The 26,400-nt window shown below is 43.5% G+C and overlaps 1 protein-coding gene across 3 annotated transcripts in view; it reads left to right on the top strand.

Moving 5' to 3' along the window:
* Positions 1 to 2,938: 2,938 nt before the first annotated feature.
* The window catches only part of GRIA1 (glutamate ionotropic receptor AMPA type subunit 1), a 307,614-nt gene continuing 284,152 nt past the window's right edge, over positions 2,939 to 26,400 (top strand). For all 3 annotated transcript variants that reach the window (XM_036848990.1, XM_036848988.1, XM_036848991.1), the window contains exons 1-2: positions 2,939 to 3,302; positions 6,289 to 6,426. In XM_036848990.1, the coding sequence (XP_036704885.1) occupies positions 3,221 to 3,302; positions 6,289 to 6,426 (220 nt within the window). In that variant the 5' untranslated portion in view covers positions 2,939 to 3,220. The remainder of the gene's footprint in view (positions 3,303 to 6,288; positions 6,427 to 26,400) is intronic.

Here is a 26,400-nt window from a genome sequence, read left to right on the forward strand (position 1 = left end):
AAAGCACCTTCCACCAGTGGTCAGTCTCTTTGTCCTCACATGCATTCCTGGTCATATAACCTTCACGCTAAAAACGTCCCACGGCTCCCTATTGCCTGCCAGGAATTCAGTGGCTTCCAAATCCTGACCCTGCCCTTTTCGAGGTTTCGTGTTTCCCTGCCCTCTCTTCCCAGTCTGCACCACTGGCTCCAGGCTCATGGAGCGTATGGCGTCCTCACCCGCCTTCTGCCCCTGCAGGTGCTCTCCCCTTGGTCTGATGTCTTCCCTCAGGCCTCACTTTCTGCCCGTCCTTTCCTCCTTCCCAGCTCAACTCTTCTGAAGCCCTGCTGGTTCCCCACAGACAGACATATTGGTAGCGTCCTCTTTTGCTCTCCAGTGTCGAGCTTACATCTCTATTAGAGCACGTGTTGTGGGCCACCTTGGATGACATTTGGCTGGCTTCCTCTGTATTCCTCTTCCACCATGTTCACCTGGCTTGAGGCAGAGACTGTGTCTGATTCCCTTCCATAACCCCTGAACCTGACTCCCTGTTGGATACAGAGTAGGTTCTCTACCAACATTTGAATAGAAATAGGATAAACAGTTGACCCTAAATGTATTTGACCTAGATGCCCAAGCTTGATATATGTAAGCCCCAGGTTTACTTGATGATTGAATAATTATGTATTTAATAGGCCAAGGAGAGCCACTGACCATCTTTGAGCAGGGCAATGACATAGTTAGAGCTATATTTTAGGAAAATCCATTTGACTATATGATTTATAATGATCATCAAAAATGCATCATTTTGACCCCTTTAAGTCCCTCTGCCCCAAAGTAAGCAAAGCAAATCTTACCCATTACAAGTAGGCGTTGAGGTTTTGCTAATTAATCCTTGTAAAGGGCTTTGAGATCTTGCTCTGAAAGGTGACAGAAGTGCGAAGCTTTCAGTGACAGCCTAATTATTATTATTACCAGGCACAAAGCTCAGAGAACTTAAAAGATCCCCAGGTACCATTCAAAATAGTAAGAGACAAAAAATGCAAATGGAGAAATTTTAAGATGGAATCATTGTATCACAGACCTGTCGTGTTGGCAGGGACCTTAAAGGTGATCTTTCCTGATCTGTTCTCACACCTTCCCAAGCCGATACTGACACTGCCTCTAGGCCCCTGCCCAGTCCTTCCTGCTATTAGAGCCTAAGGGTTAATAGCTTGGACCTGATGGTAGAGGTTCCTGTGTTCAAATCCCCAATCTCTTCCCTGTTAGCAGTGCAACAGGGGTAAATGATTGGGCCTCAGTCTCTTTATCTATAAAATGGGGATTAGATTACCTGCCACAGGCATTATTGCACAAGTAAATGATGCATGCAACACTGCTTAGTACAGCACCTGGCCCGTGGGAAAGAGTAAACGTTAGCTGTAAAATCACTTGAGCTAATTAATATATGTGAACGTGCAGAGGAAATCATAAAGCATCTGACCTCCAAGTTGTTCCTAGTTTAGGGGCTCCATGGAACAGTCAGATATTTCTTGCAAATCTCAGCACTTGTAGCTGTCCTGTGTGTGTATGGGATTATGTAATCTTGGTGAGGGAAGAGAGGAGTTTTTGATAAAATGGCCTAGTCAAGTGGCAAAGCAAAATCAGGTCCAAAGTCTATTCTCTCCTGTTCTAACTGAGGAAAAATGGACTTTCCTTTTCTTGGATTTTCATCTTTTGGGTGGGAGTTCTGACCAGGGCAGTGGGCCAACTGGTAATTTCCAGAGCATTCAAGTTCATAGGTCGAACTGTATGCTGGTCCTGAAGGTCCAGACTCCATCTTATCAGATCTATGTCTTTATGATTTAATCCCTGGAGCCTTGGTTTTTTTCATCTGTAAAATAAGAGTCAGGGCCACTTCCCAGGGCTGGTATGAGGAGACAGCGAGGTAACCCTGTGAAGCTTCTTCAGAAACTGTAAAGTTCTGTGACTGCTCGGACTGCTGCTTTGCAACCCACACAATTTCCCTGAACACAGCTGTCCTCTTTACAGGTTGTTTCAGCAGAAGCCCCTGTCCAGGAAGGTCTATGGAGCTCCAATTTACTCTAGACAGGACCAGAATCCAGAGATCCCTGAAAGAAGCCTGGATCCTCTCACTAGAATCCCTGCAAAATGACTCATGTAATTGCTCTGTGTAAGTATCCTTAGCCTTTATTGTACACCCACACGATTCTGATGCTATAGATTCCTCTGGAATGCAGGGGAAGGGGGAAGGGGGCTCATTTTAAATGCACAGGATTGAAGAGACCACCAATTCCACTTGTAAAGGCAGCAGGGACCACCAAATGTCCAAGTCAAGGCACCTGCCTTCCAGAGCCTTGGGTCTGTCTTTCTGTCATTCCTCCCAATGTGGGAGGTGGGTAGCTTTTTTCCTTTAAAGCTCCTAGGAGGGATTTCTAGGGTCTTCCCTCAGGAATTAGTTGTAGGAATAATTGGGCCAGTGGAGTGCAGGAGATATATCCAGCACAGACCTTGCGCTCCCAGAAAAAGTGACCTAGATCAAGCAGCGGGTGGATGGAGGACTACTGTGGGGACCCCCTGCCACCTACTGACTTGCAGCTGAACCCACATTCCCAGTCGCATCTGCCAGGCTGGGGGCTGGGGGAGCGGGGGCAGAGAGAGCTGAGGAAGGCGGGGGAGGGCGAAGGGGACCGCAGGGCTGTCCCTTTCGGGCGAGCAAGCTCCAGGTATCACACCCCCTCACCCGCCCACCCAGCCAGCCATCGGCACACCCAGCAAGGAGACTAAGGTGAGGATGAGGAGGCAGGGGGTGATGGGGAGAGGAGGTCAGCTGGGGAACCTCGGGAACTGGCTCGCTGGTGGGTACTGGCGTAGAGCTGGCTGCCTGTGAGAGCGTGAGGGGGAGAGCGAGAGAGCAAGGGAGGGAGAGAGAGGCAGGCTGCGAGGAGAGGAGAGGAGAGCAGAGGAGAGGGGGAGCAGCGCTCAGCTCGCAGGAGGACAGGCTTCTCTTTTCCGTGCTCAGTTAATCTGGCTGTCAGTTGGTGTTAACGCTGCAGTTTAAGCGCTCGGATTCCAAGGGAAACAGACAAACCTCGCAGAAGGCAGGCAGGAAGCAAGCGAGGAAGGAAGGAACGGCAGGAGGAAAAGAACAGGCAGAAGAGAGAGAGGAATAAAGGGAAGGGGGGAAACACCAAATCTATGATTGGACCTGGGCTTCTTTTTCGCCAATGCAAAAAGGAATATGCAGCACATTTTTGCCTTCTTCTGCACCGGTTTCCTAGGCGCGGTAGTAGGTGCCAATTTCCCCAACAATATCCAGATCGGTGAGTGAGAGGGGCAGCCTCGGGAGGGACTTTCTGGGTCTGGCCAGTTTTTTGAGGGGGGGAGGGGGTCTGTGTCCCCTCCCCCTCCCCAGCCCCACTACGGGCTGTCGTGCTGGACTATCTATGCAAAGCTGTCCGGTGATGTGAAGACTTGGACCGCTGGCATGGGGAGGGGTCTCCTCTGGATGGGATGCGGGGCAGAGAAGGGAAGTGTGCTCACACACACACACACACACACACACACACACACACACAAGCAGACACAGGTCCTCACACACCACTCACACTCTAGGCATGAGCATGTGAAATGGAGGAACCACTGCTTTGGAGGAAAAAAAATCAGGCTGTAACAAGGAAAGGGGTGTTGAAGGAGTTAACTACGTGGCTTGGTAGATGGTGCCCGATTTCACCTGTTTGTATAAATATGTGTGGTGTGTGTGATTATGGATTAAATATGTACATATATATTTGAGAGAGGCGGTGATTTCTCACCTGGGGGAGGGGAAAGAGACCCTCTAAAAGAAGGAGTGAAGGATGCTGGGTTTATTGCAGCCACTAAAATAATGCTAAAAAGGCCCCCCACTCTAGGTGAAGGGGGCTCTCTCTCCTGCTCTGGACTCTTCTAGCTGCCTTCTGTCTGCTGTCTGCCATGCTGGGCTGGTGGTCCCCACTCCTCCGATTCTGGAACTTCCTAGCCTGCCTTTTTTCCTACTCCTTCAATCGCCCACTCCTCTTAGATTTCTCCATCCACAGATACGGTCTACCTTTTACACACACACAAACACACACATCCACATGTTCCTCTCCCCTCCTCTTAGCTTTCCCCATCACTGAGCTCCAGCCTCTCAACTTAGAGGCAGGTTTCAACACGCTGCATGCTTTTTTGTTCCCCATTTCCCATTCCTGGTTGTCACGCTCCTCAAAGGACCCTCACCCTCCCTGTATTTATGGGGGCAGCCGATAGCTATTGCTCCTCCTAATAACAACGGGTGAAAGCGAAACAAACAGAAGCAGTAACACCAGTAACAACGTGTGTCCACAAGGGCTCAGGGATTCAGTATGACCAGCATCTCAGGGCTGTTTATGTCCCGGAATCCAGCAAGCTGCTTTGCTTGCAGGCATCTTGGTGGGTCTGGGTTCTGATTTCTCTCCCCTGACACGGACATTGCTCCACTAGGGAAAGTTCCCGTTCCTAGGAGTTTGTGTCTCTTGTGTGCGTGTGTTTGTGGGGCGATGTGGTGCAGGTGGTCTTTTGTTGGGCACATATGTGCTGCAGTATCAGTCTCTTTTGGCCTCTCCAGTGTGCTGGTTCTGAAGGTGGTTACAACAGCCATGGAGTAACTTGCTTTGTTTCCTGACACCTGTTAAGCTACATTCTGAAGTGTGTCTGTATATGTGTGTTAGTGCCTTAGACGCAAAACAAAACTTCCTGCCTCTGGAGACGCTTCTCTTGCAGCCCAGCCTATAGCCGCCTACCTCCCCACCCCCACCCGCTCTCTTTCATTCATTGCAGGGGAGGAGGAAGCCAGGGAAGTGTTTGGGGTGTGGTCATCTGGCGGGGAGGGGGGAGCATCAGAATCAAGAAGAATTTTTTTGTTTTTGTCCTTTAAAATGGAGGCACATGACCATGTATAAATCACTTGCTCTTACGTGTGGCTCTTCTTTACGTTGGTGCTTATGTATTGCCCATACTTTGCTGATTGGAAATACTTAAGATATGAGGACTTGCTTTCTCCAAGTGTATTTGTGTATATTGCCGTGGATATATAAATGCACAGGGTGTTTTGTGTATACGTAGAGATGCTTGCTTATGTATCTCTGCAGATTTTTCATCATATTTTGCCCCAACTTGCTTGTTCAACTGACTGAACCATTGTTTTTGTTTTCACATAAAAGGTTGAAACGTTAAATTGTAGAACACACGCTGAAAATATCACTGCCACCAGATAGTACTTGATTCTACTTGTACTGCCTCTAACAAAAGCCTTACCATTCGTTTACTGGTTGTTAAAAACAAACACATATCTACTGTATAAGAAGTTAGAAGTGTATCACATTGGGATTGGGATTCCTAAGGAATCTGAGATAAACTTCTATGTAAACATTCATTATAGTTCAGTCTCTGGAGACTGCTGACTTTACTTCACAGAAATATATTTTAATTTATTTACGTGTCCACAGTAAATACAAAGGTAAGGTGTGTACTCTTGTTTCTTGGAACAGGAGCCCCGCCAGGCCCCTTTGTTCTGCTTTTTACTAGAATAGAATGTTTGCATCCTCTGGACATCCTTAAGCTCCCAGAGCTTTGAAGCCCAAGGTTCTCCCAGGCAAATACACACGATGGCAATCCCTTATGTAACAAGTCATTCCTGGAATCATGAGTGGTGAAAGAAGCAGCAAAACACTGTTTGCAGAAAATCAGTTTTCAGAGGAACTGAATAAACCTTAGAGGATTGTCAAACAGGTCTTGCTAGGTCAAAGACTACAAGGGTCAAAGTCAAAGCAAACGGTTATAGTGCTGGAGAAGCTCATAGGCTCCCAGAGCTAGAGTTTACTCTGTAACATGTATTAGCACTACTTCCTGTAAGGCTCTGTGATGAGAAACGGGTCCGATACAGGAAAAATTAGGCACAGCTAGGGTTTAAGTACATGCAAGAGCATAGGCTGCCTAAGAGGCTTGCACGAGAAAGAAGGAAGAAAAACTCCACAATGCTCCTGTTTTCTCTGACCTGAACTGAGTGGAGGGGTGAACAATCAAATATTTGGGCAGTGACAGAGGTTAGAGTCCTTGTCACATAAAAGCTCATCTGTGGAAGTTGAAGCCTCAGGTTGCAGTTGAGTCTATGTGAATTCTGATCCTCACTACTAAAGGCAACACCTAGTGAATATGGACTGGGGAGAAGAAAAGGGCCCATCTGGGGTGGGCTGTTGAGGAATCAAACTGGTCTCTAGCCCATATACCATGTTGCATTTTCTCTCCTCACAGGGGGATTATTTCCAAACCAGCAGTCACAGGAACATGCCGCTTTTAGATTTGCTTTGTCGCAACTCACAGAGCCCCCAAAGCTGCTCCCCCAGATTGATATTGTGAACATCAGTGACAGCTTTGAGATGACCTATAGATGTAAGTAATTGCTTCTATTTCTGAGATTTCTTTCTGCGATCGACCAATGAAGGGAGGGCCTGTATGTAGGTGGCGATGTTGCAAAAAATGACGAGGTGTCATCCGTATTCGTAAGAGAAAGCCCGACAAGAAAAATTTCCAGGGCCTTTTGAGTGATTCCATCAGTTGGTATGTTAGATCCTGCAGCGTTTCATAGAATGGGTTTGCTTTTTCACTGCCAGATAACTTTCAATGCCAGCACGATGAGGACTGGGGTTGACTGCATCTCCCCTACCTCGCAGAGGTTTTCTGGTTCCGTTGAGAGTTTCACACTTAGGAAACTTCTGAGAGGCGTAGAATAAAAGGTTCTGACTTGGAGAATGTGGTTTAAAGTGCTTACGCCTTTCCTGTGCACAGTTAAAAGCAGAAAACGTCGCTATAGCTTGATAAGGAAGGATACCTGAGAAGGTGTCTATTTGGTTTCCCATTTTTAGAAATGACCAATAATTATTTTAAAAAGTTCATGCCTTGATTATTTCCAAAATACTTTGAAGTGACGGATGGCTTACACGGTTTTTAGGATGGCCTTTGAGCACAAAACAGAACAGAGGTGACCCCAAGAAGGAGAAAGGAGAGGCCAATTTCTGCCATCTGAACTGAATGCATTATAAAATGCGGGCAACAAACACCATTCTGAGTTTTTCTGACAACTAAGGCTGAAAAGGAAACCTGTGTGGTGGCATGATGGCCATTTTAAGACAGGTGAAAGCATAAAATTTAATCAGTAGAGACATTTTCCCTCCAGGGATTAAGCTCAAGTAGGAATTGATGGCATGGAAGTGTGAGCTGAATGGGCAAGAACAACTCGAAAGTGGATTAAATTGGCACTGTAGGCTCTGGGTGCCACTGTGGCCTTGGTGGGTTCTGCTGAGCTGTGGATGGCAGAAGGCATGCACCATATTTCCTTCATTGCTTTCCCACATTCCCCTCCCGGTGAGCTCTCAATGATTTGAATTGAACACACTCAAACTGAGAATTCAGCATTCTCCCTATCCCTAAGACCACTCATAAGATAATGTATATGCAAATTCCAAGAATTATAATTATTCCAATTACTCAGCCATAAAAAAGAATGAAATAATGCCATTTGCAACGAGATGGATGGACATAGAGCTTATCATACTAAGTGAAATAAATCAGAGAAAGACAAATATCATATGATATCACATATGTGGAATCTAAAAAAATGATACAAATGATCTTATTTACAAAACAGAAACAGATTCACAGACACGGAAAACAAACTTATTGTTACCAAAGGGGAAAACTGGGGAGGGGGATAAATTAGGAGTTTGGGATTAACAGATACACACTGCTGTATATATAACGGATAAACAACAAGGACCTACTTTATAGCACAGGGAACTATATTCAGTATCATGTAATAACCTATAATGGAAAAGAATCTGAAAAAGAATATATATATATGTATATGTATATATATATGTATATATATGTGTGTGTGTGTGTGTGTATATATATATATATATATATATATATATGACTGAATCACTTTGCTGTACACCTGAAACATTGTAAAGCAACTATACTTCAATAAAAAAAAGAATTATAATTATTTCAGATTCCATTTACTGAGGACTTACTGTGTGTCAAGAACTATGATAAGTATTTTATGGACAATTATAGTAACATTCATTACCGTTTACTGAACATCCACTGTGGCCCTGCAACGCACTAATTGCTTTTCATGTGTTAGTTTGTTTAATCCTCACAGGAGCCCTGCAGTGCTCTATATTATCTTCCTTTTAGAGAAGAGGAAACTAAGGCTGCAACAGGTTATATAACTTGCCCAGGGTCACCCAAGAAGTAAATGGTGGTCTTGTGACCCCAAGGTACATGTTTCTGGGCACTGCGATAGATACATAGATCCCAAGGTAACTTGATCAATTTCACTGAGATTACCCAGAAAACAAAAGGGAATTTTCAGAGTTTTATAAGGCAGTGGCCTGATAAAGCACCTAGGCAGAAAACCTTATAATGCTTCAAACTGTAGCCATGATTTTGCACAGGAGTGACCCACTGAATAAATAAAACAGCAATTCTGCATTCTGGTAATGCTGAGGTTGAAAATCTTGTCAACTGTGTTACTCACAACACTTAAAAGTGAGCTGAAGTTTAACTGCTGAATTGTAGTTCTGTGAAACCATCTCCCTGGAAAGCTAAAATAATATTGAGTAGGTATTTGGTTATTAGATAACTTCCCATTTCTTTCAATATGGCTTAAAGGAGAATTTTTAAAGAGAGGATTTAGGTGTGGGCATCAATGTATCTAAAAACCACCAGAGATTACGCATAACCTATTGCAGGCATGTGCATATTTTAATTTATTCCCTGGGTAGAGGCTCCACAGCTTTTGTCACCCTCTCAAAGGGATCCATTACTCTAGAAGGATTATTTGCTTAGGGAATCTAGAAGAATAAATGGCTGGCATGTGTATTCACTCATACTGCTGAGAACTGACTACAACAGAGCTTGGTGGAAAGAGATGTTAACTGCTATTCTAGTGTCAAGATGTTGACTGACAGGACAAAATAATAAAAGACAAAAATTGGAGGAAATGTTCTAAGGCAAAAGGTTGTGTTTCTGTACCGTTATCTTAACAACCTAAGACTTGATCTCTAATAGGGTTGTTGGCCGTTTATTGGGAGGATTGAAATGTGATACACGCAATGTCATCCACTGTGGTTAATGAACCGGAAGTGAGTGGATATGGGTTCTTGAACTTGATTCCTGCCATATACCAGTGTACAGTTTTCTATGAATTTGGTCATTCTTTTTTTTTTTTTTTTCCCCCAAACTGTTCCTGTCTTTATTTATTTATTTTTTTAACATCTTTATTGGAGTATAATTGCTTTACAATGGTGTGTTAGTTTCTGCTTTATAACTAGGTGAATCAGCTATACGTATACATATATCCCCATATCTCTTCCCTCTTGCGTCTCCCTCCCTCCCACCCTCCCTATCCCATCCCTCTAGGTGGTCACAAAACACCGAGCTGATCTCCCTGTGCTATGCGGCTGCTTCCCACTAGCTATCGGTTTTACATTTGGTAGTGTCTATATGTCCATGCCACTCTCTCACTTTGTCCCAGCTTACCCTTCCTCCTCCCCGTGTCCTCAAGTCCATTCTCTAGTAGGTCTGCGTCTTTATTCCCGTCCTACCCCTAGGTAGGACAATTTTTTTTTTTTTTTAGATTCCATATATATGCGTTAACATACGGTATTTGTTTTTCTCTTTCTGACTTACTTCACTCTGTATGACAGACTCTAGGTCCCTCCACCTCACTACAAATAACTCAATTTCATTTCTTTTTATGGCTGAGTAATATTCCATTGTATATATGTGCCACATCTTCTTTATCCATTCATCTGTCAATGGACACTTAGGTTGCTTCCATGTCCTGGCTATCGTAAATAGAGCTGCAAGAATTTGGTCATTCTTTAAACATTTCTTCAATGCTATGAACTGATATGGTCATTGGAAAAACAGAGATGATAAAAGGTCCTTGCTCTTAAATGGCTTACAGTCCAATGGGGACTCTGCTGTGTGTCCAAGAACTGAGAGGGTACTGGGCAATTGGGGTGGCTATGGTGGCAATGTAATTTCCAGCCTGCCTGGAAGATTCTTTGTTAACTTTCATCTGAGACTAGTGGACCCTTTGGGGCTGTGTTCACTGTGATCCATTGGTCTGGGAAAATTGACATCTGTTCCAATTTGGATTGAGTAAAAAAATGTCGAAGGGAGCAGAGAGGTTTTAGGTATGATGCCTTAGCTAATCATTTATTGAAAATTAAAGAAGCATCTTATTGAGATTTAATTTCATGTGCTTTTTTGAAATCTGGACTAGTAGTTAACCTTAAATTAACTCTCCCAGTCTTACCTCCAGAAAATAAATAAATCTTTATTTTTTCATCATTTTCCTGTCATTTGTTTTTTTCCTATACATTTTGCTATTCATGATCCCTCCACCAGAGGGTGGAGAAGGGAAAGGAGAGGAAGTGTAACAGGAACTATTCCTGCTAGATGTATTAGCAACAGGGGACATTAAAAAGGCAGAGTGGTCCTTAGAGGGTAGGGAACGCAGGGGAGAGTATCGCTAATACCTCCAGCCAAGATGAGAGTTCTGCGTCTTCTTTGCATTCCACCTTTCCTTCTTTCCTTTTCCGCCATCATTAAGGGATAAAGTCATTGAATCAGCAACGCAAATGCTTTAGGATCTCCTCTGAGTATACTTCCAAGCCCACAAGGGCAGGAGTTGAAGAGTCTGTCCATAGAGATGGTAGTTACTGACTAGCTGTTCAGCTTATCTTGGTGTCTTTATGGAAGTATGAATAAAGGGACAGATGAAATACTAATTGGGGTTCCTATTAGATTTCTGAGGAGCACTGTTGCAACTTAATCCTTACTTTTCATTTAGTCATCCATTTATTTGTTCAGCGAATACATGCTGAATTTCCACTGTTTGCCCAGCACAGTGCCAGGTGCTAGGAATATAATGGCTGACAAAGAAGAGACAGCTTCTTTCCTTGTGGGAGTTACAGTTTAGCCTGGAGATCCTCAAACTTCAGCGCACAGAAAATTCACCCAGGGAGCTTGCTTAAAGCAAGACTCAGGGGCAGACTCTAGACTTCCTGAATCAGAATATTCAAGAGCTGGCCCTGGGGAGATTGGCAGCAGTTAATATGGGCATCCCACTTGAAGAAACTCTTTAAAAACCTTGCATTCCTTTAGCAAGCATTTTTTTGAGCCCTTAACCAAGCCCAGGCTGGTGCTAAGCACTAGAAATGTAGACAAAAGTAAGACATGTTCCCACCCTGGAGGACTTTATCCTTAGTGAAACCAACCGTCCTATAAAGAGAAGTTAAAAATGTAATGTTGTAAGTGTTACAGCAGTCACTTGCAGGGAGTGTTAGAGATGCTTTGAAAAGTGGGGTTGGCCTCTCAGAGGGTGGTGGTTGATTTGAGTCTCACTGATAAATGGAAGCTTTCTAGGAGGTCAAGGTGAGGGGGCCAGAAAGAAATGAGGCAAGTGTGTTCCAGGCAGAGGGAACAGCGTGTGCAAAAGAAAAGAGAACGCTTTACCTAGTTCTTCCCCTGCTCTGACCTCCTGTGTCACTCCATGCTGGGCCTCTCATTTGCCAGTTGTCAAATGCTGCGGAAGGGGTGACCCAATGGCTATCCCCAAGCCACTTTCAGCACAGTGTTTAAGAAGCATTGAATTGCACGTCGGAGTTTGGGTATCTTAGTTCTCTTTGAAATTTCAAACCATTTGGCAACACTGGACCCTGGGTCTACGTAGCCCCAGTTGGCTAGGATGGGAGTATCCCACCTGGATGGCTTCTCTCTCGAGCAGCCCATTTCTCTCCTTTTCTCCACCTGCCTGGCTCCTGGAAGCATTGAGCTTTTAAGCCCCAGTTGATTTGCTCTGCAATGTTGCCTGTGTTGTGTGTTTATAGGTCAACCCTACCACCAGAATGTGAATCGCTGTTCAGAAAGACCATGTTTAGCTGTTGTTTGGTGTTGCTGAGAACACCTGGCACAGGGCTATTCCCTTAACACAAATGAACAAATGTTTCCAGGAATCAGAGAGTCACACAGCATAGATGCTGGGAACTTAAATAACAATCAGATGGAGTACAGTGTGCCTATTTCCAGTGGGTCTCCCTCTGTTGTGGACCTACTTAGGAAGCCCAAGGGCGTTCTAACAAGACGTTAGGTGCTGGCAACAGACATGTGGCCTCTTAGCTTTCGCCTGAGCATCCCTCATCATTTTCTGAACTGCAAACTAACAGTCCAGAGACTTGTTTCGCCTGACCTGCATGATGCTTTTCAAAATTTGGGATAAAAATCCAAATTTCTGGCTTCTTTGAAAAAACTTAGGGCATCAGGCAACTCTGGACCCACATTCCTGCTCCGCTTCTACTGTCTAGAGAAGTGCTGACCGATTTAAGTATAAAGCATAATCTCTCAAGTTTACCGAAGTCCTGACCGCTCCTTATCAGACATGTGGCCAGTATAACAAATTATGTTACTTGGCCTGGTCTGTAAGTAGGCCAATGTGCTCACACCTGATTTATATACTTCAGCATCTGCCGTTTTATTATTTTATTTTCATAATATCTATTCCTCACCCTGCAATAAACCGTAGAGGCCACAAAAGATATGTAACTCCTGCTCTCAAGAAACTGGTCTAGGGAATTCCCTGGAGGTCCAGTGGTTAGGACTCCATGCTTCCACTGCAGGGGGCACGGGTTCAATCCCTGGTCTGAAAACTAAGATCCTGCAAGCCATGTGGCACAGCCAAAAAAAAAAAAAATTGATCTATATGTACTAATGAAACTGTTGGGAGGATAAACAAGGATTATTCTGAAGACCTACCATATGCCACACACTTCACACATGTTGTCTTATTTATACTTTATAATAATCTTGAGAGGTTATTATCTCCATTTTATAGATGGCGCTACTGAGAGTGAGAATGATTAAGTGTCTTCTCCTTATTACCCAGTGAAGAAGAGCCTCAACTAATATGTGAAGCCAGCTTTGCAAACTCCAAAATTCAGTGAGCTTTCACCCTTTTAAGATAGAGGAACATTATGGACACCAACAAAGTGAAACGGCAGGAAAAGAGCCCAACACAAGAAGTGCCAAAAGAAGTGAAGTTTATGATTCAGGATTAAGTGCTAAGACTTCCAAGGCAGAGGCAGATGGCTGTGGATAAGGAATACTTCTTGCAGGAGGTGGAACCAGAGCAGGTATTGAAGGGTGGAGCAGATTTGGGGCGTGTCATGAGAGGAAGGTTTTTCAGTGGGTAGAGTCACAATATTTCTCCTCCCCTCATCTCTACCACTACGGCATATATTTATTTTTGCAAGGTGGAGAGTTCAGACTTTATCTCTTGCATCCATGCTGAGCTCCCGGTTACACGGCAGATGTCTGCATTTCTCTGGTTGATGTTACAGTGTGATTGTGGTTTCTCCACTTTCACCTCTGCCCTCACTTTGAGACACACAGGCCCCAACATTGTCTGTGCTTGACTCTTGGTTCTTATGATAATATTGATGATCATAAGTTTTTTGATGCAGAAGAGTGTGAACATTGCTTCCTCTGATTAGTTTGAAGACTTCTGCTGAGATGGGTGAGATTACTATTCTTTTAGATGCTCAAGATAAAGTAGTCATATAGGACATTTGGGAAAAAGTTAAGATTCATTTATGTGTTCATGCGTTCCTTCAAAGCACTTTTACTATTGCCCCCTATGGAGCATATGTACCATTACAGCCCCCTCTCATACCCTTGCAGACAGCATTCATTGATTACAGAATTCTTTTCCACTGAATCTAGACATGGCATTAAATTCCCTCTCATCAGAACATTCCAGGCAGTGGCTACAAATTGGTCAGAGTTGCAGTTGATACACGAGATAAAATCCATTTGCCATTACAAGGCATTACACTAGGAATTGGGGGAAATAAAATGCATTAGTTATTGATTCTCCCCTTAAGGGGCTCAGGTTCTTACAGAGAAAATAGGCATGCACAAAAAACTGATATAATGGAGAGGTTCTCTGCACTCCCCTTCTCTCACTCACACACACATTGAGAGAAGGGAAGGAAAACTTCCAGTTGGAAGAATCAGACCAGGTAGGTAGAAGGGCAGGTGGAATGTAGATGGGAAGACAGGAAGATACACACATGTGCGTGCACACACACACACACACACACACACACACACACACACACACACCAAGTCTGACCAGTGAAAAGTATATTGGATTGAGATTTGAAGACATGGACTCAAGTGCTGGACTATTTACTATTTTCTTGAGTCATTCACGTGTGACTTCAGAGTTCCACTCCCATGCTTATTTGTACGATGAAGCTCCTATGACCTCTAAGAGTCCTTCTAGGGCTGTATTTCAATGATGAGAGTGCATGGAAAACTCCAGGAATAAACAATTAAGAGAAGAAGCTTTTGTACCAGCCTTTGGTTGGACAGAGGCTCACTGAACAAATTGAGACTCTGAGAAAAGCTCTGAACCCTGCCCACCGAGTTGCACAGCCAAGCTACATTTGTATGCAGATACAGGGGTATTAAGCCAACCATGGGCCTCAGGTGCATTCATTCAATATTCAACTAGTATTTATGGAGTGCTTACTATTGTGAACAAAAACAGAAAGGAGCCCTGTGCTCATGGAGCTTACCGGCTAGTAAGGGATGCAGCTATTAGTCAAATAATCATACCAATGAGTGCATCATTACAGATCAGGATAAAGATGTGAAAGAAAGGGCCATGATTCAATGAAAGCATATTACAAAGGAAACATCTTTGGGCAGAGAGGTGAATAGGTGTTTGAGCTGAGAACTGAAGGTTTTTGGTGATGTGGTGTCGGGAACAGGAGGAATATTCTAGAAGCTTTCTGGGCGGAGGGCTGGTGGGGGGGTAAGGGGTGCGGGAGTATGGGGCTGGGGACGGTGGCAAGGGCCAGGCCTGGTGGGTCCTGTTATGGAATTTGATCTTTAGCCCAAGAGCTGTGGGAAACCCACTGAAGGGTTCTAAGCAGAGAAGTGCCATGTTCAGATGTCTGTTTCTCACCGGGAATCAGAGGCTCAAGAACACTTTGCCGCTTTCAGGTTCCCTGGAGACTTTTTGCTAATGTCTTTGTTCCTTTACTCCCGTGTCCAGTTTGGGATGGAGTCTGGCAAAGGAAAGGGGACAGACGCTGGGGGCAAGGGGAAGCTCTTGGCTGGCCGTAGGGGTCATATGCTGTATGTGGCTCTGTGGTGTATCTGTGGATGTGCTCTCGGAGGCGAAGCTGATCCAGCAGAGGGCCAAGAAATTTGGTGAGTATGTGTGCGGAGGCAGAGAATCATCTAGAACTCCACTTAATTTATCAGATGGGAAGGCTACACTACACTGAATCCTGGCCTCCATTCAAATCAGGCAACTCAATGGTCCTCAAATTCACACTGCTGTTTCCTCCACCTATACACTATGCCTCCCATATTCCCTTATTGAAATTCTGTCCCTCTGGTCTGTCCTAGCTCTTGCATCATCTTCTCTCTTAATCCTCCCTTGTCCCAGCCCCCCACATTCACACTCTCCTCTGCCCTGTAGCCCTTTGTATCTTCCCTGTAGCAGCTGTCATGCTTAGCCCTGGGTTTTAGGTGCCTGGACCCTTATTTTACCTTCTCCACTGGACTAAGCAACTTGGGGGCAGTGACCTTGTTTTCTTTAGCTTCCCATCACGGTCTCCACCAGAGAATAGTGTGTGGTGGTGCTAGTGAAATGAATGAATGAATGAATGAGTGAATGAATGAATGCAGAGCTGTATCTTATGTAACATCAATGGCAGGGACGAAAATAAGCCTGCATTATTGCTGTTTATGGGGTAGTATTTGGATATTATGAATTCTGAGAGTTCCAGCAGGCTGTGTTGTAAATTCCCGTGGAAGACGATTATAATAACTGTAGCTGGAAAGTGATGGAGGTGAAAACCAGTTATAAGTCCAATCAAAAGCTCATTCCAAAAAAAAAAAAAAGCTCATTCCAGCTCCTTCTAGACGATTGTCAGTCAGGGTCCAAAATAAGGTATAAGGCCCCATTTTCTAAATAAAGGATTTCCGGTTCAAGGCCTGGCTCTGCCATGGAGGCCTTGCATGGCTTGGGCAAGTCAATTCTCTTTTCTGAACCACAGTTTCTTTCAAAGGAAGGTAGTAATTGTACCACTGATATGTGGTTATTGTGAGAAGGAGTAAATGATTGCTAATTTCAAATCAACTTTCCACTCAATAAAATGGCATCAAGTAGGTAATTTTATTCTCCCCTTTTCACAGATGAGGAAGCTGAGCTCTCAGGGGAGTGAGGGGGCAATGGCTTGGGTTTCTGGTTCCATCCCTAGACACGTGCGGGCTGGGAGGGCTTTCTTCATTTCACTGTCTGCTGTGTCTGCCTACTCCCTTGTGGATGCTATAGCTCCCCTCCTGGGGCAGCAGCCCTCCTCCCCTGGTGCCAGTAGCCCTCCTCCCCCGGTGTCAGTGCCTGCTTCTTGTGTAACATAGCCCTGTGCCCTTTCAAGGGACCTGTGCTGCTGCGTGCCAGCTGCAGTCAAGGTGTGCAGTGTACAGAGGTTACTGGAAATCTCTTTCTATCCCCGACCACTGCCATGACTTTGGTGTATCACAGCTTGCTGTTCCGAGGGCACAGGGAAGCCCAAGGCCACGGGAGGTCCAGATCCCAGGGAATGCAGGCAAAATCGGGGTTAAGGAGGCAGCTGGAGGCTAATGTCATTACATGGAATCTCTAGGATGGAAATGAACTTTTTGAGACTAGCTTTTATTTCATGTACAAAAGTAGTATGCGCATTATAGAAAGCCATGTGGACACAAACACCAAACAGAATAAAAGTTGTGTAATTATAATATTAAGGATAAACTCCCCATCTTTTTTCTGATATATCAATTTAAAAATTAAGAGTATATTTATATTACTGGCTAAGAACATGATTTTTTTACTCAGTGTAACACGTGTTACTTCGAACATCCCATATTCATCTTAATGTCTTCTTAGAAGCTCAATGTACACACATACCCTAACTTACTTCATCTATTGCCTGTTATTGGATATCTAGTTTATTTCCAAATGCTTTTTCCTAAAAATAATGCTATGATAATCATCCCAATAAAAATTTAGTCATTTGTATATATCATTCTGATTTTAAGAGCATTAGAGACCAGTGGGGACAATTTCCAATGAGATTTAATAGAAAGGCATATACAGGAATTGAAATAAGTTGTTCAGTGCCAGCTTTGACATTGACTTGTATGACCTTGAGAAATCTTTGTGTCCAGTTTAGTTTCCAGATGTATAATATGGGGTGATAATACCATATTCTCAGGGTAATTAGAATAGGCAAATGCCACTACTTACATGAAAGAGCTTTAAAAATTCAGAAGTGCTAGGCAAATACAGGGTAATATAATTAACCAGGTGTTCTGTCTATTAACACAGTGTTTTTGGCTCAAGAAATTACTGCTTATAGGGACAAGGGGGCAACCCCATTTGGGCAGTGAGTAGTCAGGACTCTTTTGGTGACAAGTGATAGAAAACTAACTGGATAGTTTTGACTTCAGGTACAGCTAGATTCAGGGGCTTGAATGATATCATCAGGTGGCAGATAGACCCTCTAGATTTTGGGGCTTAGCTTTTCTCTAAATTGGCTTTATACTCATGTGTCACATCCCGGCAGAGCCAGCCTACACCTGCCCATCTCAAAGTCCAATGGAAAGGGAACTTCTCTTTTGCCCTCAGTTCCACAAAAGTCCTCGGTCTGATGTCACTGAATAAAAATCAGGACACATGCTCATTTCTGAACATGACACAGTGGCCTGCATATTATCCTCTTTAGGTCATTCTATGCCTAGTCATATGGTCATTCTTAGAGCTTGGGGCAGTGAGAAGTACCAAATGGATTGTTGGTTTCATTCAGTCTATCCAAACTACGTGGACATGGGGGAGCAATAATTCCTCCAAAGGAAATCAGGATGCTATTACCAAAACAATGGACATTAGATGCTCAGTAGGCAAAAAAAAAACCACAGATGTCCTCCCACACACATCAATTCAGAAGGGAAAATTCAGAGAGGCTGGAGCTAGACCAAGGGTCAACATGCTAAGGCAGAGAAGAGCCACCAATGAGAGAAGAGCATACAAGGGATGCTGGTGGATAAGGCAAGATCAGAGGTCAGTGCAGGCAAAAGGTTTGAAATCCAGGCAGACTCATGAGTCAGTCAAAGCTATGAGGAGTCTTTGCTAATCCCTGCTCAGCCAGGAGCAAACCCGTGATCATGGAACAGTTTTAGGAAGTGTTGTCCACCCACATGGGTGTGGCTGAGGGTGGCCCTTCTGACCACTCTTTGACAGAATGTTGGGGCTGTCAGCCCTAAGATATCTGGTGATCTTGAGGCACCTCTACTCTTTCCCAGTGACCAAGACATTCCCTGCTCTACTCAGACACTCAAGCTATTGTGCACAAACTCTTTTAACAGTCCCAGTTGGAATCTTGGCTGCAATTCTGATGAGCCCACACCACCAGATGGTAGGCTCTTCTAATTGGTTCTATCTCTTCTAGCTTTTGGCAGGAATGAAGCCTTCCCTATGCCTCAAGACGGGGGATACAGAGAGCCAGGATGAAATGAAAGAGGCTATAACCTCTGTTAAACAGGCAGAGATCTTAAATTAGTTCTTGTCCAAGGAGAACAGAGTGGTATGGTTTTTATCACACTAGGTCATGGATTCACCATGGACTGAAATTCTAAAACTAATGCTGATGAAACACAGGATTGTAATGACTGGAGAACTGTTTAGCTAGAAAGGTCAACTGGTCTAGGGGAGGGCATTCATTTATTCAACCACTGATATTTATGGAGCATCATGGTAGATTACATTTTGGTAATTATTCATCTCTTCCCCAAACTCCTTGGGAAGAGTATATCTCCCTGCTCCACTAATGTCATGTTTGGTCATGTGACTTGCCTTGGCAAATGGGATATTATTAGGCATGTCTCAAGCAGAAGCCATGAGAAGAACATGCCCCAGAGAGCCTGCTGCTCCCAGAAGAATGAGAAATGCAAAAAAACAGAGGTGCTGCAGTCAACCCACAGACTGAAGTCTGAAGCAAAGCCATCTCAGCTGACTGGCAGAACTGTGAACACAATAGGAAATGCTCATTGTTATATACCATTGAATTTGGGGTGGTTTGTTATGTAGCAATAGCTGACCAATACAAGCAACTACTGTATGTTCCACACTTTGCTAGGCCCTGAGGGAACACTGGAGAATGGTAGATATGGTCTTGGTCTCCATGGAGCATATGTTGTATAGGGAGATAGGAAATAAATACATTTACATTTAAAAAATTGTAATAGAGATTGTTACTATGGTCATAGGAAAATAGGATGTAGTGACAAATCACTATTGTAGAAGAGAACACCTACTTTGGATTAAGTGGTCAAGGAAGACCTCTCCAAGGAGGTGGCATGTAAGCTCAAATAGGTAAGTTGGAAAGAAGCCAGACAGGAGTATGATCCCCTGCGTAATGTGAAAAAACAGCCACATGGGCAAGTTAGATTGAGAATCTTGGTCTAGGCAGGGGAGAAGGAGGGGCTCTGAAAAAATTTCTTGCAAATCAGGTCACTCCTAGAGCAGGTTGTCCTAGAGCAGATGCTGGCTTGTCTGTACCATGTTGCATGTGCAAGTCAAGCGTTGACAGAGATGCACGTGCTGCCAAAGGCAAGACAGCCACTGAACGTGGAAGCCACAGAGCATAGCAGAGGAAGAGGGTAAGGCTTCCTAGGGCATTCCTAACAAAGAGGTGATGGCATTGGCTATTCTTCCTGTCCTGGCTCCAGAATAATCAAGAGTTGTTTCTGTTGCTTCTAAGGATGGCAGGAGAGGTGTGTATGTATGTCTGTCTGTGTGTCTGTCTGTGTGTGTCTGTGTACATATATTCATTCTTTCACAGGGGAAGGAAATGAACTAGACAGCTTCTAGATCCCCTTCCAAGTCTTTGATTATAAAACTTAAGAATTCTGAGATTTAAGTTATGTGTGAAGGAAATGTTAAATCAAAGAACTTCATCTTAGCTCTGTGCCAAACTCCATTTGTTAATTGAGGCGGTTAATTAGGCCAGAGTCTCTCTCTCGAGCAAGTGGGATAAGCTCCAGCCATCCCTAACCTATCTGGTAAAGCACCTGGAGCTGTCAGAGCTCCAAGGAAGGGCAGAGAACATCTAATGCAAGCCCTCCATTTAACCTGCACTCCAGACACTGACAAGCAGGAGTTTGGGGGGATGGGAAGCTCATAAGGGTAAACATGGAGTCTAGAATCTGGGTAGTTCATTAGCTTTGATAAAATTACTTAAGCTGCACTTACTACCTCTTCTTCCTTACTCCAAGATCGTTCTCAATACCTTAAAATATGATTTCCACCCTAACTATTCTAATGAACCAGTTTCTCTAGGGTTATGATAGGTTTCTCATCAGCAAATATTATGTTCTTATTTCTTGTAGCCTAAGATTCTAAGAGAGAATCTTCACACCTGTCTGTAAGAACCCTTAGCTTTGTGATGCTATGTTCTCCCCACCATCACCACTGGGGATCTCTGTGACCCTTGCTGCTCCCTTTTTCTCCCCAGTGTCTACCCTTTCCCCAAGATGATAGCTTCTACATTTGGGGTTGAATATATCAAAAACAGCCACCTTTCCTACTAAACCCTTTGCTTATCCCTCACTTTATTTCTGTTGAATCACTCCCTCTCAAAATGTCATGTCTGGTTTGATTCCTCAGACTCTGTCAACCTCTCCATCCAGTGCTATAATTTGTTGATTTCACCGCCACTACGACTCTTGAATCTGTCCCCATTTTTCTTCTTTCTTCACTGGATTATGTCTTTAGCCTTCTGATTAGTCTCTCCATGTTATAATCCACTTGCCACACAGTGGGTAGATCAATTTCTTGAAGACTGTTTCTAATCATGAAACTTCTTTTTCTTAAACAAGTTGTCAATGTCTCCCCATCTTGTTTGAAGTTCAGACTTAGCCCAGAATATAAGTCTCTCAATAATATGGTCTCAGTCTCAAAAAAGTAGTTTTGAGACTTATCTAACCCAACACATTATGTTCCAGCCAAAGCAGTCTACGCAGAGTTGCCATAAACATGCCTTTCAATCTCTCACTGTTTTGCTTTTGTTCATGCTTCTGTTTCTACCTGGAACAGTCCTCACGACCAGTAAATGAATGAAGCATTAATATTTCACTGATGTATTCAATCAACTAGCATTTACTGAGCACCCCTCTTTATTAGACCCTGGGGATGTAGCAGAGAACAAAATCAACCAAGTCCCTGTACTCTCCGGGTCTGTATACTGGTGAACAAATAGATAAATATAATGATTTCAAATCGTTGTTAAATGCTACAAATATAGCTAAGTAGAGTCATGGAACACAAGTTAGGCTAGAGAGCTGCTTAAATGGGTGGTAGGCTTCTCTGAAGAGGCGGTACTTTAACTGAGCCTTGTTATGACCAACAGAACTTTCTGCAGTGATGGAGACATTCCGTATCTGTGCTAATATGGTAGCCACTAGTGACACATGCCTATTGAGCATTTGAAATGTGGCTAGTATGAAGGAGGAACTAAATCTTTAATGTTATTCGATTTTAATTCATTTACATTTAAATAGTCACAGGAGGCTAATGGCTATCATATCAGACAGCTTAGATCTGGACTCTGTAACTTTCTAGACAAAAAGAATAGTAAGTGTAAAAGCTTTAAAGTGAAAGTAAGCTTGTGTATTCAAAAAACAAAAGGAAGGCCAGTGGGGCTAAAGCATACTGAGCAAAGACTTAGGCAGGGTATTTTGTAGGCCATGATAAGAAACAGAGGTTGACTTAAAATACAATAAAAATCACTAATGGGGCTTAAGTTTGGGAGTGGGTGATCTGATTTACACTTTTAAACGATTACCATGTTCCTCTGTGGAGAAGGGAAAAGGGGTAAATTGATGTGAAAACAGTGCGTACCAATCAGTTATCGCCGCTTAACAAATCACGTCAAAATTTTAGTGGCTTACACAGAATCTTTTTTTTAGACAATCATAGTCTGCAGATTGACTGCAGATCATCTGTTCTAGGCTGGATCAAGCTGGATGGAGTGTTTAGGTCTGCCCCGTGTGTCTTTGTTTTGGAAGTGAGTGTGAAGGGGTGGCAGCTAAAATAGATCTGGTACTCTCATGGAGGACCACAAGAGCACAACAGGCGAAGCCTTATCATGAAAGCCTCTTATTGTGTTGTGTCTTCTAATATTCCATTGGCTCAAGAAAGGCATGTGAGCAAACATAACGCTCATGGGGCAGAGAAATACGCTCTGCCTTCTGAGAGGGATTATGAAGCTACATGGCAAAGGGCATAAATGTGTAATTCTATCACAGTAACCCAGTGCACCACAGAAGAAACTCAGGGAGACCCACTAAGAGGCTCCTGCAATAGTGGACATAACAGATGAAGGTGACTTGCACCCACCTAGTGACAGAGGAGATAGAAGGGTTAGCTTTGAAATCTATTTTGAAGGTGGTTAGCAACAGGACTTAGTGATGGATTGAATGCAAAGTATGAGATAAAAAAGCAGACCTACTTTCCAAGGTGCTTCGCAGATATTACCACTGTTCTATGAAACTGTTTCTCATTCTTCCTTTATTCATACCTGATATAACTGATCTCTTCATCCTTTATTTTACTAGCTCCCTTTTTTGGTACTGCTTTTATTGGCCCTTCTGACTTCCTACCTTCTGTACCTGGGGAAAGGTCATATCTACTATTAAGACCCTGAGCTCTTTGAGGGTGGGAAAACAAGATTATTTGTATTTGCAACCCAACTGCTTGAGACAGATGCTCAAGAAATATTTCCAGGGTAGTATCATGTTTAATCACAAGGACTTTGGAGGCAGCTTCCTAATTTTGAATCCTGTGTGATCTTTACAAGTGACCTCACCTCTCAAAGCCTTGGTTTCTTATTTTGTAAAGTGGCAATGATAATGCATTTCTCCTAGCATTGTTGCAAGGGTTGAAGGAGATAAACTTGGAAAGTGCTTAGCATAGGGCCTGGCATAGTAAGTACCCAATAAATGGGAGCTATTACTGTTGGTTCAATTTAATTGTTTGTGATGACAAGCTTCTCTGGAAATGCTCTCCAGAGTCTTCATCAGAAAATCCAATGTTCTTGTTGAAATGAGGGGCATGGAGAATAAAAAGCGCTGTGGATGCGATTTTGTAATTTAGTTAGAAAATATCTAGATCTGAGGTTTCTTTGATCTGAAAACGACAGCAACAACAAAACCCCAAAATAGAGCCACTTTGCTACTTGTTTCCTTTTACCATCTGCCAAAATGATTCCTTTTAGTTCTCCAGGTCTTGCTTGGAGTCAGCTGCCTTAAAATAATAAAATAAAATAAAATTTAAATCTGGTCCTGTACTTATTTGGGAATGAAAAGGCAAAAGGCTTTAACTAAATATATAGCTAGTTGCTGCTGGAGTGAAATATAGGGCAATGGTGACTGAAATGTTTGAGGAATGAACTGCTCTGGGAAAGTAGATTTTAGGATAAAACAGAAGATGAATAAGGACCTGACTTTTTAAAAACATTCGTAATGAGATAGTTTCTGAAAGGTACTCTTCTGCTTTCCTGCCTTAATAAGATGTCTGTTTTGATCCTAGTTTAATATGGCCTTCACCACAAGTATCCGCTAGGTCCGGGGGCATTCTAAAATTAAATTGTCCAGGATCGTAGATGAGAATGGGTGAGATAACCAGAAAAGAGCCCATGAAAGAAGTGAAGAGTTAACATGATGAGTTTGAAGGTTTGGATGAAGTTTTCCGGAGAGCCCTAGAAGATACATTTGAAGAAGTGGACTGGTTTCAGACTAGAGAAGGCTTTGAAGCCAGGAAAAGGTATTTCCAAGATAGAATAATAAATTAAAATTTCACAGCTGATATTCGAAAGGTCCTCTTTATATAAAACAAAGATGGTTTTATTTAGTAGTTACTAGAATGATCTTCCACCAGAATAAAGTTACCTTTATTTTCTGAGTGCGAAATGACACAGACCATCCCCATTTCTACATGATAAACAACAAAGGGTTCGTTTTAAAAGACCCGTCTAGGCTATGTTTCCCATTAGAACTCTGATGTTCTGAGGCTAATGGGTTTTCCTTGGGGAGGAAGATTAGGGGAGGTTATATGGTCATAAACTTTGTAATGTTGGATTAAACAAAGCAGGGGGGTGTCTATTCTTCAGGATTCTGAAGGCCCTTTAATATGCTAAGGTGTTTTGTTCATTTCTCAGAGGAGGGGAGAATATGTATTTTCCAAATTTAATAGTCCCTCTTTTTACTAAATGACCTGTTAATACCCTGTGGGACTCAGTGCCTAGTCTGATCCTGTTCTACCTACCTTGAAACTAAGGCGCAGAAAGTACAGAGGGCTTTGTCTGCTGGGTCATGATTCTCACAGAGGACTTCTGATCACCAAGCAAGACCTCATTCCACTTTTCCTGGCTCCCTATCAATTCTTGGAGCCAGTCCTCCAAACAGTTTTACCCAGACCAGGGAATTGCTGGTGATTTCAGGAAGAACTAGTAGTGTCCAGGGAAGCACTTGCCAAATTGGCCCCGGCCAGCCTCGCTGCCGTGCTTCCTTTTCTCGTTTTCCTGCAAAGCCAGTTCCGAGTAACCTATGCTTAGATGTCCTTCCAGGAATGACACCCAGCCTCTGTACTACTGGTTTTCTTTTTGAAGCCCCAAATCGGTTATAAAATGAGGCAAGTTGAAATCAACTCCTTTTCTCTTTTTTTTTTTTTTTAAATAAATTTATTTATTTATTTATTTATTTATGGCTGTGTTGGGTCTTCGTTTCTGTGCGAGGGCTTTCTCTAGCTGCGGCGAGGGGGGGCCACTCTTCGTCGCGGTGCATGGGCCTCTCACTATCGCGGCCTCTCTTGTTGTGGAGCACAGGCTCCAGACGCACGGGCTCAGTAGTTGTGGCTCACGGGCTTAGTCGCTCCGCGGCATGTGGGATCTTCCCAGACCAGGGCTCGAACCCGTGTCCCCTGCATTGGCAGGCAGACTCTCAACCACTGCGCCACCAGGGAAGCCCGAAATCAATTCCTTTTAATGTAACATGTAAAGCTAATATCAAAAATAAAAGAGGCAGTTTGCAGAGAGGCTGAAGAGATGCTGACAAACAGTTGGGAGGATGGCAAGACTGCATAGGGGGACTTTGCAGTGGCCTCGAGGCAGCGAAATTCATTAAGCTCCAGGCTTTTATCTGACAGACCCAAATCTATTCTTAAAAATAGTATAAAGAAATCTGGTGGTTGGACCCACTCTACTTTGGATAGTTGGACTTTGGGCTTCATGGGCAGGTTACAGGAATAGTGGTTCCATAATTAAAGACCATGATCAGGTGGCCCGGGTTCTGGAAGGCATTTCCAGTAAGAATGCTCTGAGAAGGAAAGTCGTAGACTGAGTATGGCTCAATCTCTATCCCCAAACATCTAAACAGCCACCTTTGGAAAGAATTACTTTTATTCTCTGTAGCTTCGGAGGCCAAACAAAGACCAGTGAATGGAAGGTTTGGCTCGACAGATCTTGGTTCAGCATGCAGAGCCCATTCTAAGAGTGTGGACTGGCTCGTGGTGGAGAGGGTTTCCTTTATCTGGTTCTGGGTATCTCCTAATCAGCATGGCTACTAGAAACCTGGCCCTTTTACAGAAGTACCATACCACCTCCACCCTGATGACACAGTGTCACTGTTAGAAAGGCATCAGTTGGTTTCAAACTTGCCCTTGCAGCATCCCTGACCGATAAAGACAAATCTTCCTGAGTATGGTACTAATTCCATGAACTGGTGCTATGGACTAAACTGTGACCCTCCAAATTTTGTATGTGAATTCCTAACCCCCAATGCGATGGTATTTGGAGGTGGAGTCTTTGGAAGAACATTAGGTTTAAATGAGGTCATAAGGGTGGGGACTTCACGATGAGATTAGTACCCTTATAAGAAGAGATACCAAAGAGCTTGTGTTAGTGTTCTTTCTCTCTTTATACACACACAGAGGAAAGGCCATGTGAGTACACAGTGAAATGGTGATCATCGGCAAGTCCATCTGCAGCAATCCATGAGGACTCTTACCAGAATTCAATCATATCAGCACCCTGATCTCAGACTTCTAGCTTCCAGAACCGTGAAAAATATATTTCTGTCATTTAAGCCACCCAATCTATGGTATTTTGTTATGGCAGCCTGAGCAGACTAGTACAACGGGTAATTGAGGTGTTTCCTCTATGATGGTGGATAGGAAGC

The sequence above is a fragment of the Balaenoptera musculus genome, chromosome 3 (genome assembly GCF_009873245.2).
Source record: "Balaenoptera musculus isolate JJ_BM4_2016_0621 chromosome 3, mBalMus1.pri.v3, whole genome shotgun sequence".
In the NCBI taxonomy this organism is placed as follows: Eukaryota; Metazoa; Chordata; class Mammalia; order Artiodactyla; family Balaenopteridae; genus Balaenoptera; species Balaenoptera musculus.